Source organism: Furipterus horrens, unplaced genomic scaffold (genome assembly GCF_987537825.1).
Source record: "Furipterus horrens unplaced genomic scaffold, mFurHor1.1.pri manual_scaffold_10, whole genome shotgun sequence".
NCBI lineage: Eukaryota > Metazoa > Chordata > Mammalia > Chiroptera > Furipteridae > Furipterus > Furipterus horrens.
The window spans coordinates 38098111-38116310 of NW_028327180.1; the positions used below are offsets into that span (position 1 = coordinate 38098111).

At 51.3% G+C, this 18200-nt stretch overlaps 1 protein-coding gene across 1 annotated transcript in view; it reads left to right on the top strand.

The window, feature by feature from the left end:
- The window catches only part of DOT1L (DOT1 like histone lysine methyltransferase), a 58689-nt gene that overhangs the window by 29890 nt on the left and 10599 nt on the right, over positions 1-18200 (top strand). The window contains exons 8-23 of the mRNA XM_090289219.1: positions 227-282; positions 3193-3272; positions 5411-5479; positions 6181-6287; positions 6773-6814; positions 7792-7902; positions 8180-8414; positions 8826-8939; positions 9814-9905; positions 10311-10412; positions 10778-10915; positions 11619-11744; positions 13603-14087; positions 14259-14394; positions 14954-15100; positions 16261-16390. Coding sequence (XP_090145345.1) covers positions 227-282; positions 3193-3272; positions 5411-5479; positions 6181-6287; positions 6773-6814; positions 7792-7902; positions 8180-8414; positions 8826-8939; positions 9814-9905; positions 10311-10412; positions 10778-10915; positions 11619-11744; positions 13603-14087; positions 14259-14394; positions 14954-15100; positions 16261-16390 — 2170 coding nt within the window. The remainder of the gene's footprint in view (positions 1-226; positions 283-3192; positions 3273-5410; positions 5480-6180; positions 6288-6772; positions 6815-7791; positions 7903-8179; positions 8415-8825; positions 8940-9813; positions 9906-10310; positions 10413-10777; positions 10916-11618; positions 11745-13602; positions 14088-14258; positions 14395-14953; positions 15101-16260; positions 16391-18200) is intronic.

The following is an 18200-nucleotide window of genomic DNA, read 5'->3' on the forward strand; positions in this document are numbered from 1 at the left end:
CTCTGGTGGCTCATGGTGACCCACACTGTGGAGTGTGGTCTTGGCTTATCCCCAACTGTCCCCTCCTCCCTGCGGAGCTGCCAGCAGCCACACCTAGTCTTATCTCGCGTCCTGTCCAATTAAGTGACTTTGTGCTCATTTCATCTCTTCCTTGCCAGGTAGGGGGCTGGCTTAGGGGCCAAGCAAGACCCATGACGAGCACTTGTCCCTGTTTTCTTCCTTTCAGCTGGAAAGAGGTGATTTCCTCTCAGAGGAGTGGAGAGAGCGGATTGCCAACACAAGGTATGGCGGTTTTGGGAGTCACCACTCACTGCACCTTGAGGACAGCACTGGGGCCTGGCTGGGCAAGGCATCCCTAGAGAGGGTCCCGCTTTCGCGAGTTCCCGGGTGGTGGGCCTGGCTGCCAGGCATGGCTGCCTTTCCCAAAGCAGAGCTGCATGGTAGAGGCAGTTAGAGCGTCCCTTCTCTTCCCTTCCCTTCTGGTTTGGGCTGCCAAGGTTCACTCTCAGCTGTCAGCCAGGCAGGTGGTCAGTGACCAGCCTAGGGCCAGTATGGCCAGCCCCTTGCAGCCTGTTAGGAAAGGATCTTCCCTACCTTTGCAGCCAGGGAGGGAAAGCCACTCAGAGATCTCGGCCCTGAGCTCATCTCTCTCTGTGTCTGTACTTGGATACCGTGCTCTGTGCCTCCTCCCTAGGTTGGTGTGGGGAGGCTGTTTCTCTGCACTCCCTGTGGAGTGAGTGTAGTACAGGTGTGAGCAGCCTATCCTGGTCGGAAACCTACACACATCCTAAGCTTGCTGCAGGTCTGCCTGCACGGTCCTTGGGTGAGAGGCTGCCCCAAAGCCCTCCGGGCTCCAACACGCCCCCCAACCTGAGGGCTTGGGCTTGACATGTGACCTCCATGTCCACCAGCTCCTGAAGGTGTGTCTGCAGTCCTTCCCTGTCGCCTCCCTTGTCATTTTCCCTTTGTCCTTCTGCTGAACTCAGGCTGAGGCTCAGGTACGCAAGGCTAGATCACTGTGTTCTGCCCCTGGTGCTTGGCATAGCTGCAGATTTGATGGGCCTCTCTGGGTCAGCAGGAGGGAAGGTTGGAGTGTGAGGGTCTTGTAGATAAGCCAGAGGTGATCAGGACATAGGTGACTCCACAGGGCCACATTGCACACTCTGGAGCACTCTTCCTGGGGAGCAGTGGGCTGGCCTTGCCGTGGCAGCTCACAGGTTCTCAGTCTGATCTGCTGTCTTGTCCTTGCTTCCCTGTCCTTCTGGGCACACTGACTGCAGGTTGCCCCATGTCCCTCACTGTGCAATTCTCAAGGCATACGGGAACTAAGTATTGCTCTTTCATGGAAGTGTCTCCCTTTCTTGCTGCTTGTGAGCCCACAGTCTCAGTGGCCAGGTTCTCTGCATCTTGAGAGAATCATGCCGACTCCTTGGACATCCCTATTGAACAGGGTCTGGGGCTATGCTGCTGTTGTGGTGAGCTGAGCGGGGTCAGAGTACAGTGAGGGACCTCTCCAGTGGGGAGAACCCCACACTCACTGAGCACTGCCCAGTAGCATAAGGCTGCAGTAGTGTCCTGTTTTCTGGGTGTCCTGGGCCTCTGAGAGCATACTGTAGCCCAGGCCTCTTCTGCCTGTCATCTGCTTGGCCTGGGACAGTCCCGCGGGCTTTGCCCTTCAGCACGGGAGTTTGACATCTTATTCCTGTGAACAGACCCTGGTGACTGAAGAGTGTGGCAAAGCTCAAGGTCAGGCTCTGCTCCTGTCCCCTGGATGTCCCCCAGGCAGTCTGCTTTCTATCAAGTTGTCCCCTCCCCACCAGCACTATTGTCGTCAGGGGTGACCACTGGCTTTCTAGCTTCTTCAGATCTGAATGTGAGAGTTTGAGTTTCTGGAGCCTCTTTCTAGTCAGCAACCCCCAGGGACCTTTCTGGTTTTGCCCTCTCACCGCCTTGGTTACCTTGAGACTGACATTTCAGCCTTCCCAATCTCAGCCCCAAGTGGGGCCACAGCACGGCTCAGCTGGCCTGTCCTCATCATGCTCTGCCCATTGGCACCTGTGTGCCCCCATTCCATTTCACACCTCATTGTCTTCTCGGTTCCTTGCTGCATGATCAAGCAAGGAGGGAGCGCTGGCCTTTATTTACGCCTTCAGTGTCCTTCCCGCCACTCTTCCCTTGCTGTCAGTGCCTGTCCTTGCATCTGTCAGGCCCTTTCTTACTATTTCTTCCCCTGCTTGCAGTGAAGGGTTAAGATTTCTTGATTTTGGAGCTATTAAGACTTAAAACAAGCAGTGTGAGGATGACCGTCAGCTCACTCTTGTTTTCTATCATGTTCAAAAGAGGAGGTGACCCCCATCTGCAGTTCCGTTTCTGGCTTAATTTCTGCCGTGGCAGTTTTAATTTGGCACTTGCAGCAGAGAAGAGAGCCACATGACTTGAGTATGAAACTGTCTTATTTTTGGGCATTCATGTGAACCAGCTGCACAGATGTTTCTAGAGTTTAGCCATTCGGAGAGTTCTTTAAGTGGACAGGGGCCAGGCTGGGTGGGTGAGGGAGCAGGCAGGGGATCACCTCCATCTTCCCTTTGGGGGCAACAGCCTCCTCAGTCATCCCAGCAGGCGTCTATAAGCCAAGGTTCCTTTGGTAATCTGGTGCCAGAAAACTTTTGAAAAAGTGAGACAGGCTGAGCTGCACCCTCCCTTGGAAGAGCTTTGCTTCTGGTTCCAAAGGTCCTTGGGGGTTACATTCAGATTCAGCTTGACTCGGTCATGCTTCCTTCCTGCCTAGATATTTGGTTATCCTTATATCCCTGTCCCCGTGACATTTGTGCTGCCTGCATTCCAGCCCAGAAATGTCCAAGGAGCAAGCAGGGACCACCAACCATTTGGTGCCGGTTGACCTGAGGCCACCTCGGCCTGCACATGTCCATCTTGACTTCTCCAGAGAAGCTAGCAATGTGGTGGTCACGGAAATTTCTGAATTGGTCTACATTAGCAACAGACTAGGCAGCACTCACATGCTATGAGCCCTGGAGCATATTCCCTGAGCTGGATGGAAGTGGTGCAGGCAGAGCCTTAGGAAGCCTTGCAACAGAGCTGGCAGTGGAGGCAGCAGGCGTCATATGCCCTGGTGCTCTGTACACGTGTGAATATGGAACCTTCATTTTACTCAACTGGAATATTATTTTGCAGTGTTATATTTGTGAATAACTTTGCCTTTGGTCCTGAGGTGGATCACCAGCTGAAGGAGCGATTTGCAAATATGAAGGAAGGTAACGTACTCTCCCCTTTTCCCCCACTCTGTTGTGGCTGCTGCATGCTCACCGTGCTTCTTGAGCCACCATCCATTTCTTCTGGCTAGATTTGACATGGATCACAGGTGTGGGAATTCTAAGTTTTCATACCCATTCATTTCAGGTCCATTCAAAAGGCCTCAGGCAGCAGGGATGCCTTGACTGTGGTTCTCACTGTCACCTGAGCTGCTGGGCCAGGTGTCTTCCACCTTAGTATATGGAGTGGAAGAGACCTAATCTCCCTACCACTGCTCAGCTGGCCTGAGGGACTTGGGATGGGTGGCCAGATTAGCAGCTAAAATATAGGATCTTCATTTAATTTCCTATAGATAAGAAATAGCTTCTTAGTACAAGGATGTTCCAGCTTTTACTAAAGTAATATCGTGTATCTGAAATTCATACTTGACTGACGTCCCTGTTTGTCTGGCAGCCCTAACCAGGGGGCACTAAGGGCACTGGGGCATCCAGCCAGGGCTCTTCCATATTTTCTGGGCCTTTCTTGTTTGGGACTGCCACCACCATGCCAGAGCTACCCTACTGCTTCCCTCTGCCTCCCTTTCCTTCATCATAAGTCAGATAGCAGCCCAGTCCAGACCTGGGTTGGGGAGGAGGTCATAGACTGAGATAGCTTTCATTTGCCCTCAGCACAGCCAGCTTGTTGTGCATGAGTGAGTGTGTATGTGCCTGTGTCTGTGTACGTGTGTGTGTGCGCGCGTGCGTGTGCACATGTGGTTCTTAATTATTTGTAAGAGTGAGTGCCCATTGTCCACTGCGCCCTGCATACACCTCATCTCCTGGGCCTTCAGGCTCTTCCCTCAGAACCTGCATCCCCCAAGGAGAGAACTGGGATTACTCCTGTGGCCTTTGGGTCCTGCCTCACCTTGAACTCTGCCTGTGGTCTGGAGCGCCTCTTTTGTTGAGTCCTATCTCTCCAGCCAACAGTCTTGGACCATTGCAGGGTTTTATTAGAAAACAGCCTTTCCATGGGGTGTTTGGGCTCATTGTCCTTGTGGTGAGCTTGACATTGCACCTCTGAGCCCCTTATCTGCAAGTCTCAGTGCCTGATTATATGTAACACAGGAGTCGACTCATGGGCAGGACTGCTTGCCAATGCCTCCAGTCACCAGTGATTTGTTGTCCTGCAGTGACTTAACCTCAGAAGTCCCCTCACACACCCAACGTCTTGTGGGCATTGTGGGATGGCAGAGTCCTAATGAGAGCAGTCTGTGGACCCCTAGGTTTTATTTTATCGTATCCCACACTCTTAAATGCTCCCATGACTTTGAATACCCCTCATGGTCTCCAGCTCCGACTCATTCCCTGGCACAGCAAGGCTCCCACCTGACTATGCACCTGGCCAGCCCTCGGACCCACGCTCCTCTCCTCCTAATGGGGGTGGTGCTCAGGACGAGGCTGGGCACTGGGGAGCTCTTCTGACTTGGGTGTCTTGGGGCTGTGTTCCTGTGTATGAGTGTGTGTGTGCATGTGTTTGCGTGTGTGCCTTAAATGGATTCATCTTGGCTCTTCTATTTTCAGTATTACTTTCTTTTGTATTTGACCCTTTTTTTTCTGACACTGCAAAGTTTTGCATTAGCATGTTTACTACAGTGTTTTCTTCAGTCCGTGTGGAGTGTTTTCATAATCATAACATGAGCAGCACCACTCACGTATGCTCACTGTGGCAGGTGTGACTGTCTCTTTCCTTTGTGGAACAACCACACTAACGTGGGGTATTAGCATAATAACTCTCTTCTGTGCTGGTTCCTGACCTGACACAGAGGCTGTTTCCATCTGGGTGGGCATAAGGGCTGCTGGTGCCTTCTATATTCAGTGTGGGGCACGGAACACAGCTGTGCAGGTGCAGGTGTGGTCACTGGGTCAAAAGTCCGCACCTGTGGGATTTTAGGAGTTTCCGCAGGAACATCATTAGTAGGTCAGACCTAAGCATACCTTAGTTTGCTTTTACTTACAGGATACAGGCAGGACTCACGGTCCCTGGCTGCTTATGTGCTTGTTTATTTGTAGCTCCTCCCACCCTGCTCTTAACTTTCATCGCTCTTTTGTTGGTGTACTACTGTTTTCCCCACAAACAGCAGTAATCAGCTTTTGTGTTTCAGGTGGCAGAATTGTGTCCTCGAAGCCCTTTGCACCTCTGAACTTCAGAATAAACAGTAGAAACTTGAGTGGTAAGAAACTCTCATGTTCTAAATTCTTAATATATATGACCTTAAGTATCTGACATGGGTTAGTGCAGGGTACCTCCTCGGCACTGCTGACTTCAGGGCCTGGTCATCGCTGTGGGTGCTTCCTGGGAACCCACTTGATGCCAGGAGCCACCCCTATTGTGACCACCACATATGTCCCCAGACATTGCCCAGAGTCCCTTGGGGACAGAACGACCCAGGTTGAAACTCATATGTTTGACTCAGTGGTTTCCAAGCTGCTTTGTGTTCATATTTGATTGGCCTGAAGGGCAATGGCTGGTGTGTGCGATGGGCTCCTGGTGCAGACATCTTCAGCAGGAAGAGCTGGACCTCTGGTCTGGAGAAGAGCCAGGTCACTCTGTGGCGCCCAGTCTTGGATCACAATTTCTCGGGTGCTGGGTATCTTAGTAGCTATGTTCTTTCCAAATGGTCCTCAAGTGCTTTTACATCCCACCCAGTCAGGCTCGTTACCGTTTTCCTTGGACAAGCACCTGGGTTAGCAGGGACCATTGTGCGCACCATGCACCTCCCTGACCTGCTAGTGTGCTGATATCCAAGCACCTCGCCAGCCTGGCGAGTGGGACTGCCCCACGTGATGAGGGCACGCGGTTCTGCTCCCTTCCTGTCTCGTCTGAGTCATTCCCTCAGGTGCACAAGGCCCTAACCTGTGCCCATCGTTGCAGACATCGGCACCATCATGCGTGTTGTGGAGCTCTCGCCCCTGAAGGGCTCAGTGTCGTGGACGGGGAAGCCTGTCTCCTACTACCTGCATACCATTGACCGTACCATAGTAAGTGTTCCCTGTGGATGAGGCCCAGGCCATCCCAGAAAGCTTCCTCCCACTTCCCTCCTGTCCGCCCCCACAGTGCTCAATCTGGAGGATCTGTAACATTGTTGTCCTACAGCATGAGTGGGAGCCAGGGGCTCTTTGTCTATCTTCCCTCTTTGCTCCCAGTCCTTGTATAAGGCAGACATTGTCTCAGATGACATGACAATAATGGACTTGACCTCTGTGTCAGAAGCCAGGTCAGTGGGGAGCCCCTGAGCTGGCCAGCCTGGTTCCCACACAGCTTGCTTCATGTGAGACAGCCCTGTGGGTCTGTGTGGCCCCTTAGAGTGGAAGCCTGAGGTCAGGGTGGGTCTCTGGGCAGAGGCACATTCCCGTGACAGCTCCAGGGACATGTCATGTTGGTGTGTCTTGGGTGTTGCTCTCGTCTTGACAGGGTCTGGGACTACCGTCTAAGAAGATTCTTTTCTTTTTTTCCCCATTTTTAGCTTGAAAACTACTTTTCTAGTCTGAAAAATCCAAAACTCAGGGTAAGTATTGTTTCCCTCATTGATGAGCTTGATGGAACTCTAGGTAGTAGATAGGGAGTGCTGGTTTAGGGATGGGGTCATGGGTCCCATGGGACCACACTTCCTGTCCACAGTCTTTTGTGAACTAGATTGAGTGAGTTTAGACCTTTGGACAATGTTGTGGTAACTTGGTGAAGTGTGCAGAATGTGGAACGGGTGATCCATTTATGGCACACTGACCCATCACCTCCAGAACTCAGGATATTCCTTTTCATACACAGGCAGCTGTTCCTAAGCGTTGTGCCACACTTGGTAGCAGGGAGTGGCCTAGATTCTGACATGGTGGTTCTGTTGCTGGTGCCAGTGTCCCTGCAATGACTAGTCCTCCAACCCGCTCCTTCAGACATCCAAGGACATCTGTCCAAATGTTTCTGGAGACTCAGACAAATGTCTGAACAGGAAAGAGCCCCCACTGCCTAGATATCCATGTCATTCCTACCATACGTGAAGTTCCCCTCCGCACCTCTTTGCACAGAGAACAAGCTAAGGCAGCCAGCACCATCCTTATCCCTCTTCCACAACCTTTCCAGTAACCCTCACTTAGCACAGAAGTACCTCAGTGTAGGGGCTCCCGTGTTCCTGGAGAGGAGAGGACTGTTGAGTAGCTTCTTGTCTGGCACCCAGAGCCTTTTTGTCCTTGATTTAATTTCCTCTCACATGTCAAAGTTTAGAAAGCCACAGGTTTCTTGACTGAGAGATCTAGGGGTGTCCATACGCACACAGTAGACACATACACAGCTTAGAGCTGGTTAAGGGGCCAGGAACAGCTCATGGGCTTCTATGTGCCTCAGTTTACTCCTCTGTACAGCGGACAGAGGCGTTGATATGAGCATAGCTGGGCCAGGATGCTGGCACTTGGGAACATATTGGCACTTTTGCGTCATGCCCACACTGGAGGACACCTTGGCACTTTGGTGGGCACATCTGATGTTTTCCAGGAGGAACAAGAGGCAGCTCGGCGCCGGCAGCAGCGAGAAAACAAGAGTAATACGACTACCCCCACAAAGGTGCCAGAGAACAAGGCAGCTGTTCCTGCAGACACCTCTGTGGTGAGCACCCCCCACCCTGGCTCAGGGTCCTGCACAGCTGTTAATGGGCACAGTTACTGGTCATCCTGCCCTCATCATAGGGGGAAAGGGTCTCTTCCAGCCAGGGAGGTGCTGCTGGTCAGTGCACGAGTTGGTTGGCACTGATCCCTAGGCTGGAGGAGGGAGGGAGTTCCTGGGGTGCGGATGCTTCTGTTTAGTCGCTCTCCTGGAGCATGTGTTGTGGGCTCATTACTATTGAGGCATGGGGGTTGCTCTCTCAATGACCCCTGTCCACTAGGATTCTGGTGCTGAGGAAGAGAAAGCAGCAACAACTGCTATCAAGAAGCCGTCCCCCTCCAAAGCACGGAAGAAGAAGCTGAACAAGAAGGGACGGAAACTGGCTGGCCGGAAGCGTGGACGTCCCAAGAAGATGAGCACTGCAAACCCCGAGCGTAAGCCCAAGAAGAGCCCTACTGCACTGGACCTGCTACACGCCCAGACTGTTTCCCAGACGGCCGCACCCTCACCGCAGGGTGAGCAGGACCTCAGAGCCCTCCCCAGGGCCCTCTCATGTGCTGCTCAGCTTGGGTCATGCTCCTGAGGACACCTTGGGATGTCTTCAGGGTTCACCTAGGCCTCTCTTTACCCCGATAGTCTGCCAAGAGTGAGTCCTGGTGGGCTTTCCTGTCACATCCTGCCAGCAAGGGCTTTGATAATACCAGCAGCTGCGGCAGAAATGGCAATGCCCATAAATTTCTTAGGTTATGAGAGCATTCATCTCAGCTTCTAGTACTGCCAAGATGTGGTGATTGGTCATGCCTTTGGATTCCAGGAGCTGTGTTGAGTTTTTTAAAAATCTGGAGAAGTTCCCTAGAACAATCTGAAAAGCCCTAGAAGAATGTGCTAGTCAGTTGTTGACACATGAATGCTGCTATTTCTTGCAGATGCGTATAAGTCACCTCAAAGCCCGTTTTATCAGCTACCTCCCAGCGTGCAGCGACATCCCCCCGACCAACTGCTGCTGGCACCCACCCCGCCCGCACTGCAGAAGCTGCTAGGTGAGCCAGCACCACCAATGCTGTGGGTTCATGTGCAGATTCCAACTAAACAGCTCTGCAGGAGGGGGCAGGGTTTGAGGTTCTGCCTCTGGCAAGCCTCCTGTGGTAGTACCTGCCACAGGCATACCACACTGAAGTCCCAGGGGCCCAGTGTCAGTCTTGCCAGGCTTTCAGGCCAGCAGGGCCTGTGTAGTTGTCTTAGGCTGAGGTCCTGCCCTCCAGAGAACACTGGGCCGTGTCTGGGGACATCTCTGGTTGTCACCCTGAGGTGCCCTAAATAGAATGGGGGGCAGGGATGCTGCCCAGTCTCCCACAGCGCCCAGGATAGCCCCACAAGGGCGGTGCAGCCCCAGTGTTGCTAGAGTGGGGAAGGGCCTGTCATGGATGAGCTAGAGCTGCGAGGGAGCAAGCCCTGTCTGAGTTGAGCACCTGCTCACCTTGTGAGACTCAACCAGGAGGCCTCTCATCTCTCTAAAAACTGTGTGAAGGAAATCCCTTCGAATTGTGGGAGCCATCAGTTTCCTCAGTTCACATCAACAGCATGTGCTTACTGGGAAAATTGGCAGATTTGGAAACCCACAGTCTGTGGAGAAAGAAAAAGCAGGTGGTGGTGGTAGGAGCGGCAAAGGGCTCCAGTGGGGGGACTAACCATAGGGGCAGGTGGGTGGGTGATGCTGAGGCAGCATGGGAACCAAAGGTGCTGACACAGTAACAGCGATTTTCAGCAGCATCTGATGACAAGGCGAGGGGAGCTCCCAGAGACATTCAAGCACCCCCCTCACCTCCCTCCTCCTCCTCCACCACCACCACCACCATAGCCTTTAGCCTCAGCCAGTTGGCTTCTGCACTGAGACCTTGTCCCCATCTCTCCTAGAGTCCTTCAAGATTCAGTACCTGCAGTTCCTAGCATACACAAAGACCCCTCAGTACAAGGCCAGCCTGCAGCAGCTGCTGGACCAGGAGAAGGTGAGGGGATGGGACTTCTGAGTTTCCAGCGCACTGTAGAGGAGTGAGCCAGGCGAGGCCCTCACCTGGAGGTCTCTGATAGCCTTCAGCCTGCCCGGAACATGCCTTGCTTCCTGTCATGTCCCCTTATCCCTGCTCAGAGGGCCTGCTGCTGCCCGCGCTGAGTTGCCTGGTGCCGCCTTCCAGTAAATTGCCCGATGGAGGACTGTCCAACATCTCCAGTGTATGCATGCAATGCCACGTGTCGGCATAGGGCAAGTGGAAGCTCTCACACTCCACGGAATGACAGTGCTCTTTATCAGTGAAATGGGCTGAGATTTGTCACATCAGTGCTCCTCCTTTGAGTCTGAAAGGGAAGGTTGGTGGGGTCAGGCCTTACACTCACCTGCCCTCTATCTCCTGCAGGAGAAGAATGCCCGATTGCTGGGTGCCGCACAGCAGCTATTTGGCCACTGCCAGGCCCAGAAAGAAGAAATAAAAAGACTCTTCCAGCAGAAACTGGATGAGGTAGAGCCGCCCAAGGCCAGGATGGCCCAAGTACAGGATTAGGGGGTGGGTGGGGACTGGGTGAGGGGCACTGCCTATGACAGCTGAGATCCAGAAGGATTGTTTTCTTTCTGGTGCTTTTTATTGATAGTCTGGGACGTGGGCTCTGGGCAGGGGGCTGTTCCCAGTTCAGCCCCCATGGAGCCTGTGCAGGCTTATACCTGGGGTCACTCTATATATCCCCTCTCGGAGGGACTCTACCTCCTCACTCTTGTTTGTGACCAACACAGTGCCACCTCAGTCTGGGCGTGAGTAAGCTAGCCCCCTCCCCTTCCCACCATGGCTGCTCCTCCCGCAAACCCACTCTTCCTGTTGTGTGTCCACAGTTAGGAGTGAAGGCTCTGACCTACAGCGACCTGATCCAAGCACAGAAGGAGATCTCAGCTCACAATCAGCAGCTGCGAGAGCAGACGGAGCAGCTGGAGAAGGACAACAGGGAGCTGAGGAGCCAGAGCCTACAGCTGGTGAGTGCCCAGGGAAGGTGGCAGTTCCAGCACATTTCAGAGAGAGATGAAGCCTTAGACCCCAGCCAGACCAGGCAGAGGGCTGGGTGTCCCTCAGTTGACAGGCCTGGTGGCCGGTGTCCTGATATGTGTCCCAAGACAGAAAGATGACCCGAAGGTGCCTGCGGGGCCCAGCACAGGGTTTCCCATGACCCCCTTAGACTGCAGTGAGAAGACAAGGCCCTTCCTTATCTCTCCATTCATTCTATGAGTGTTGGAGCCGCTTTCCTTGGCTTTCAGAGCACATGCGCACAAGATGGGCCCTGGGCCAGAATGTGGTTTCTTAAATTCCTGTTAGGGGCATCTTGGAGATTCATGATCTCACTAGATGGGCCTTTTAAGGGGGCCTGGACTTCCCTCGTCCTCACTCCTAGGACCCCCGGACATACAGGGGCCTCCCTTCTAATGGGCCCCCTGCTCCATCCTGTGGGACCCCTCACCACGCTCCTGTGGGCATTTCCGATGGGGACCCTAGTTTCCTTGGGCTGCCTCTGCAACCTGGCCTTCCAGAAACAGGAGGGAAAGAGGGACCATCCCCCAGGGACACCTGCCCTGTCAATTCCTCAGAGCCCATTGTTGGGTCGGGAAGCAGGCTTGAGGATGCCATTTGTGCCTCCCCACAGCCATGCACGTGCTCATGGCTACAACTGCCCTGTCCCCACAGCTGAAGGCTCGGTGTGAGGAGCTGAAGCTAGACTGGTCCACACTGTCCCTGGAAAACCTGCTGAAGGAGAAGCAGGCCCTGAAGAGCCAGATCTCTGAGAAACAGAGGCACTGCCTGGAGCTGCAGGTAGGGGTCCAGGAATGGGGTGCATCAGCCATGGTGTTAGAAACATGGTTAGTGCTATTGGCAGACCCAGCAAAGCCATCCTCCTTCCGAGGACAGGGTACTAATTCCAGGTGTCAACATTAACAACAGCCTGATGTCCCATTTCAGCAAGGAGTAGGGCAGATGGGTGCCCTATTCTGCCTCAGAACATCTTGCCTAATTCCAGACCTAAAGGGTGCCTGAGCACCTCCTGGTGAAGCATTTCTGACATAGTCACTGAACAGACTGTGTTTCCGCATTAAAACAGAACAGCTTGTACTCTTTCTAATGGTGTAACTCGTTCCTCAAGGTCAGCTAGAAAAAAGTGCGGGGAAGGAGAAAGCATAACATAGAGGCCATGGCTGAGTTCCCGAGTATGGAACTTTCAAGTAACAATAAGGAAGGTAAAGGGAGACCTGCAGCATGAGCCTTGGTTGTTACAAAAGCTTCATGTGTACAGACTGTAGTCTCTACTACATCTCAGCCCAGCTTCATAACACATAGCGCATTGCTAGCCACCAGACCCTGGGGGACTCTTTCAAGTGGTTTATTATTATAAAGTGAAACGACAATGAACTCCTCTGTACTTTGATTCATTTTAAGGGTATTTCCTTAAAGGCATAGTCCCCAAAGTAGATCTGTGAGCAGTTTAAGGTCCTGTGATTCATGGCCCAGGTGTCTTTTGCCTACCAAGCCAGCAGTGCTTGTTGTAGAGAGAAGCTTGCAGACCATTACCAAAGCCAGGCCTCGTTTCCATGGACACGCTTACAAGAAAAGTCCCCACAGGGAATATATTGGGTAGGCCAAAAAGTTCTTTTAGTTTTTTCTGTAAAATAGAAGATACATTTTTTATTTTCACCAATAATTTTATTAATTTGAGTATTTTGCATATGTGGCCTATCTCCCATTATTGGCTTCTAGTGGGTAGAGGCCAGGGGTGCTGCTAAACATCTTCCAATGCATAAGACAGCCCCACAGCAAAGAATTATTTGGCCAAAATGTCAGTAGTACCAAGAAACTTGGCAAACCATTTTTGACATGTTAGATCAGTCAGTCACAGCACCTTCTCCATACACTGCACAAATCTTTTTTTCTTTTTGCATTTCTGTTACGTTTTTACCTTTCTTGAAATAATTAAGCAAATATGCCAAAAATGGTACATATCTTCTTCTATCTTCAATATTAAAATGGCTACACAAAATTCACCGATTTTGATGTCTTTTTAAATGCACACTGACCTGACAGCTGTCAAAATACAATCTAACAAAATTGTTTTCAATGAAGTTAAAGACAGCTAAACACTACTAGAGCCATTGTATGGAAAAAACTAAACAAACTTCTTCACCAACCCAATATTTGGTTTTTGGCTCTTCTGTGTAATAAAGAAATGATACATGTTCTTAGAGTGGAAAAAACAAAGTGTAAGAAAAAAATGCCCTGTGTTCTGACCCATGGAAGAAAACGCTATTTCAGGGTTTTTCCAAGTGTTGCATACTCATGGGAGCACTATCCTCTGTTCCTTGCTCTCCTGGGGAAGTTCCTTCTGTGTCAGCAAATGGGCATCTTCAGAACCACCCTTGACACTCTTGTGCTCTCTTGTCCATCCACTCAGAGCACCCCGACCAGGTTTGGCTGGTTGGCTGCTCTGACCTCCCTGTCACACACAAAGCCAGTCTGCCTCCTACAGTCGCTCTGAGTGGGCATTTTTCTCGCTCTCCCGGGTTGTTCCCCTCCAGTGGGCTGCTGAGGGGCTGGGCCAGCCTCTGTTTTGGGGCCTTCAGCAGCTGTGCAGGAGCCTTGCCCCAAGCAAGTTGTGGGTCTGACACCCTCGGTCTTCCAGATCAGCATCGTGGAGCTGGAAAAAAGCCAGCGGCAGCAGGAGCTCCTGCAGCTCAAGTCCTGTGTGCCACCAGATGACTCTGTGTCCTTGCACCTACGAGGGAAAGGTGGCCTGGGCCGGGAACTAGAGGCGGATCCTGGCCGATTGCACCTTGAGCTAGACTGTTCCAAGTTCTCGCTGCCCCACTTCAGCAGCATGAGCCCGGAGCTCTCCATGAATGGCCACTTGGCCGGCTATGAGCTCTGCAACACACTGAGCCGGCCCTCATCCAAGCAGAACACCCCCCAGTACCTGGCCTCCCCTCTGGACCAGGAGGTTGTGCCCTGTACCCCCAGCCATAACAGCCGGCCCCGGCTTGAGAAGCTGTCTGGCTTGGCCTTGCCAGACTACACCAGGCTCTCCCCAGCCAAGCTGGTGCTGAGACGCCACCTGAGCCAAGACCACACGGCCAGTGTCAAGGCATCTGCAGGCGAGCTGCACCCACGGTGAGTGTGGCCGGCGGGTCTGCCCCTGACATCCTTGGGCTGTTGTGGGGTCTTGAGAGGGTTGCTTATCAGTTTGGAAGGGTTTGCTAGGCCCCAGCTGTCAGCTCTGAATGCAAAGCCACAGCCACAGGGTCTCCCCAGAAAATGACCAAGCTATGCATCTCATTCCAGAGCTGAGCACACCAAGGAGAATGGCCTTCCATACCAGAGCCCAGGCCTCACCAACGGCATCAAGCTGAGCCCTCAGGACCCACAGCCCTCATCCCCCATGGCCTTACAGATGACAGGAGAAAAGGGCAGTGAGAAGGTGCAGGCAGCCACCGGAAGGGGCCTTTGGGGCAGGGGCATTGGGGTTGTCTTACCTGTATCTGAGCGGGGGGTGGTTGGGAGGTGCGCTCATTGGGCATCCTGAGTAGGTCTGTTAGGAGAGAGCATTCAGGTGAAGGCGATGGAGTTGGGAGAATGTGGGGCAGGGATGGAAGGCTAGGGCTTCATCAGTCAGGTCCACACCCTTAGTTGCCTTACCATCCTTAGGAACGAGTATGGCAAAATAGTAGAGTCCTCTTAAGGAGACATTGCCTGTGGGGACAGGAAGGAGAGGGTGGCACTGTCTCTGTTCAGGTGGCAAGTTTGAGAAACATTGGAAAGTCAAAATGTGAGGAACTGGTGATTGGTGGTCATTGGGGTGATGGGTGGGGGCCTGGAAGGTCAGGAGGAGCAGTTGGAGGGGTGGGTGTTACTGGAATGAGAGAATTGTGCTACAGAGGTCCCTTGTCCGTGGCTAGAGGATTGCTGTGTTCTTTGGGTGGTACTCGTGACCTGGGGTTCATTAGTCAGCAGCAGCAGGTGGTCTGCTGTATCTGTAGGGTCTGAAGGAGCGCACCTACGCCAGCAGCGGTGAGGCCATCACCAGCCTACCAGTCAGCATCCCACTCAGCACTGTGCAGCCCAGCAAGCTGCCTGTCAGCATCCCCCTGGCCAGCGTGGTGTTGCCCAGCCGTGCCGAGAAGGTGGTGAGTGGGCTCTGCAGGGGTGGGGACAGTTCAGTGCTGTGCTGCTCCAGCGGTGTCAGCAAGACTTTTGTCTGGTTTTTGCCCCCACAAGACCTGGTTTCTTTTTGTCAAATTGCATGCTGTTGAATTTCAAGAAAAATAGAGCATTCAAAATCCAGGTTTAATTACATTAACATCTTGCCATTTTTATCTGAGATTCTTTTTTGTTGCAATGGTCTTTGCGGGTGGAGAGTAAATAGAAATGCCTGATGTGGTAGAAGCTTGAAGCCCATCCCCTTTCTTCAGTTTATACCTGCATTCTCCTGGTTCACACGTGTGGACTCTTGAGTACAGGACCTTATAAAATGCAGGCTTTTTGTTTGTTTGATTTTATTGAGATATAATCCATATACAATCCACTATTTAAAATGTGCATTTCAGTGACATTTAGTATGTTCACAGGGTTGTGCAACCCTCACCTCTGTCTAGTTCCAGAGTGTTCCACCATCCCAAAAGGAAGTCCCATTCCCATCCACGGTCACCCTCATCCCCCACCCTGCCCCTGACAACCACGAAGATCTGTGGATATGCCTATTCTGGACATTCCACATAAATGGAATAACACACTGTGTGGTCTTTTGTGTCTGGCTTCTCTCACTGAGCATCATGTGTTAAGGTTCATCCACATGTAGTGAGTGTCAGTGTGTCACTCCTTTTCATGGCTGAGTAATATTCCAGTGTATGGGTGACCACATTTGTGTATGGTTTCCTCGATAGTGGACATTTTTTGTTCCCCCTTTTTGGCCATTGTGAACATGCATGTACAGGTTTTTTGTGGACAGTGTTTTCATCTTATTTCACATAGGAGAGGAATTGCTGGGTCAGATCCTAACTGCAGCTGCAGCCCTCACTGTTGTCCCTGTACCCTTCTTCCCCACCCTGAGTGCATTAGCCACAGTGGTCCTTTAGGACCCAAGTCAGACATCTGGTCAGATCCTCCCAGTGGCTGCCCACTATGCTTACATCCTGAGCAGGTCACTTCCCCTTCTTCAAGCTGCTTCTCACACATCTGTCATTCTCTCTGCTTGAGCCCCTTGGCATATCCCGTGGCCTGGGACCCCCTCCCCGACATTCACATACCAGGCCCAGCTCAACTGACAGTGTGTATTCTCACTCCGCAGAGAAGCACCCCCAGCCCTGTGTCTCAGACCCGAGAGTCCTCATCCACACTTGAAAAGCAGATGGGTGCTAATACCCATGGTGCTGGGAGCAACGCTGCTGGGAGCAAAGGCCTCTCCCTGGCCCCCACAGGTGAGGGTGCTCCTTCTGTCCCTGTCCCATTTCTGGAGGTCAGCTTCTGCCTGTGCCCCATGCCACCTCCCCAGAGGCTGGGCCAGCAGTGTGAGGTGTGAACAGTGTCACATAGTGAGGCCCCCAGAGATGCTGGGCTCAGAGCCTAATTCCTCCTGTCCATGAGCCTGAGTCAGGCTATTGTCCCCCTTAGCAGCAGAACTCTCTGATGTGGTTGTGCTTGGTCTGGCTATATTAGAGCCTAGGTGGCATGGTGGCTTTGTCCTCGTGAAACCACTGTGGGTGCCCGCCCAGGCCTCCCAGTTTCTATTGGGTTGACCAAAAAGTTTGTTCAGTTTTTTTTTTTTTTTTTTTTTTTTTTTTGTAAGATGGCTCCAGTAAGCGCTTAGTTGTCCTTAACTTAATTCAATACAGTTTTGTTAGATTGCATTGTGACAGGTGTCACATCAGCGTGCATTTAAAAAAATCTTATAAAACTGGTGAATTTTTGTGTAGCCGTTTTAATATTAAACATGGAAGAAAAACAGCATTTTCGGCATATTATGCTTTATTATCTCAAGAAAGGTAAAAACGCTACTGAAATGCAAAAAAAGATTTGTGCAGTGTATGGAGAAGGCGCTGTGACTGATTGACCATGTCAGAAGTGGTTTGCGAAGTTTCATGCTGGAGATTTCTCACTGGACGATGCTCCACGGTCAGTAGACTAGTTGAAGTTGATAGCGATCAAATCGAGACATTAATTGAGAACAATCAGCATTATACCACGTGGGAGATAGCCAACATACTCAAAATATCCAAATCAGGTGTTGAAAATCACGTGCACCACCTTGGTTATGTTAATGGCTCTGATGTTTGTATTCCACGTAAGTTAAGCGAAAGAAATCTTCTTGACTTTATTTCCACATGTGAATGTGATTCTCTACTTAAATGTAATGAAAACGTTCCATTTTTAAAACAAGCTGTGATGGGCGATGAAAAGTGGTTACTTTACAGTAATGTGAAATGGAAAGAGATCATGGTGCAAGCGAAACTACCACCAACCACACCAAAGGCCAGTCTTCATCCAAAGAAGGTCATGTGTATATGGTGGGATTGGAAGGGAGTCCTCTATTATAAGCTTCTTCCGAAAAACCAAACAATTAATTCCTCCAAGTACTGCTCCCAGTTAAGACCAACTGAAAGCAGCACTTGATGGAAAGCAACCAGAATTAGTCAACAGAGAATGCATAATCTTCCATTAGGATAACACAAGACCGCATGTTTCTTTGAGGACCAGGCAAAAACTGTTACAGCTTAGCTGGGAAGTTCTGATTCATCTGCCATATTCACCAGACATCGCACCTTCGGGTTTCTATTTATTTTGGTCTTTACAAAATACTCTTAATGGTAAAAACTTCATTTCCCCGGAAGACTACAAAATGCACCTGGAACAGTTCTTTGCTCAAAAAGGTAAAAAGTTTTGGGAAGATGGAATTATGAATTTGCCTAAAAGATGGCAGAAGGTAGTGGAACAAAACAGTGAATACGTTATTCAATAAAGTTATTGGTGAAAATGAAAAATGCGTCTTATTTTTACTGCAAAAACAAATGAACTTTTTGGTCAACCCAATAGCTGGGTTCTGGTCTCCTTCAGAGAGCTCTGATTCTTGACACATCTGTGTGTTGACACAGGGTCAATTGGTGAATTTTGGCTCTGTAGCCTAGGCAGTAGCCCCCAGCCTTTTTGGCCAAATTGTGGAAGACAAATTTTCCACAGAATTGGGAGTAGGGGGGATGGTTTCGGGATGATTCAAGTGCCTTACATTCGGGC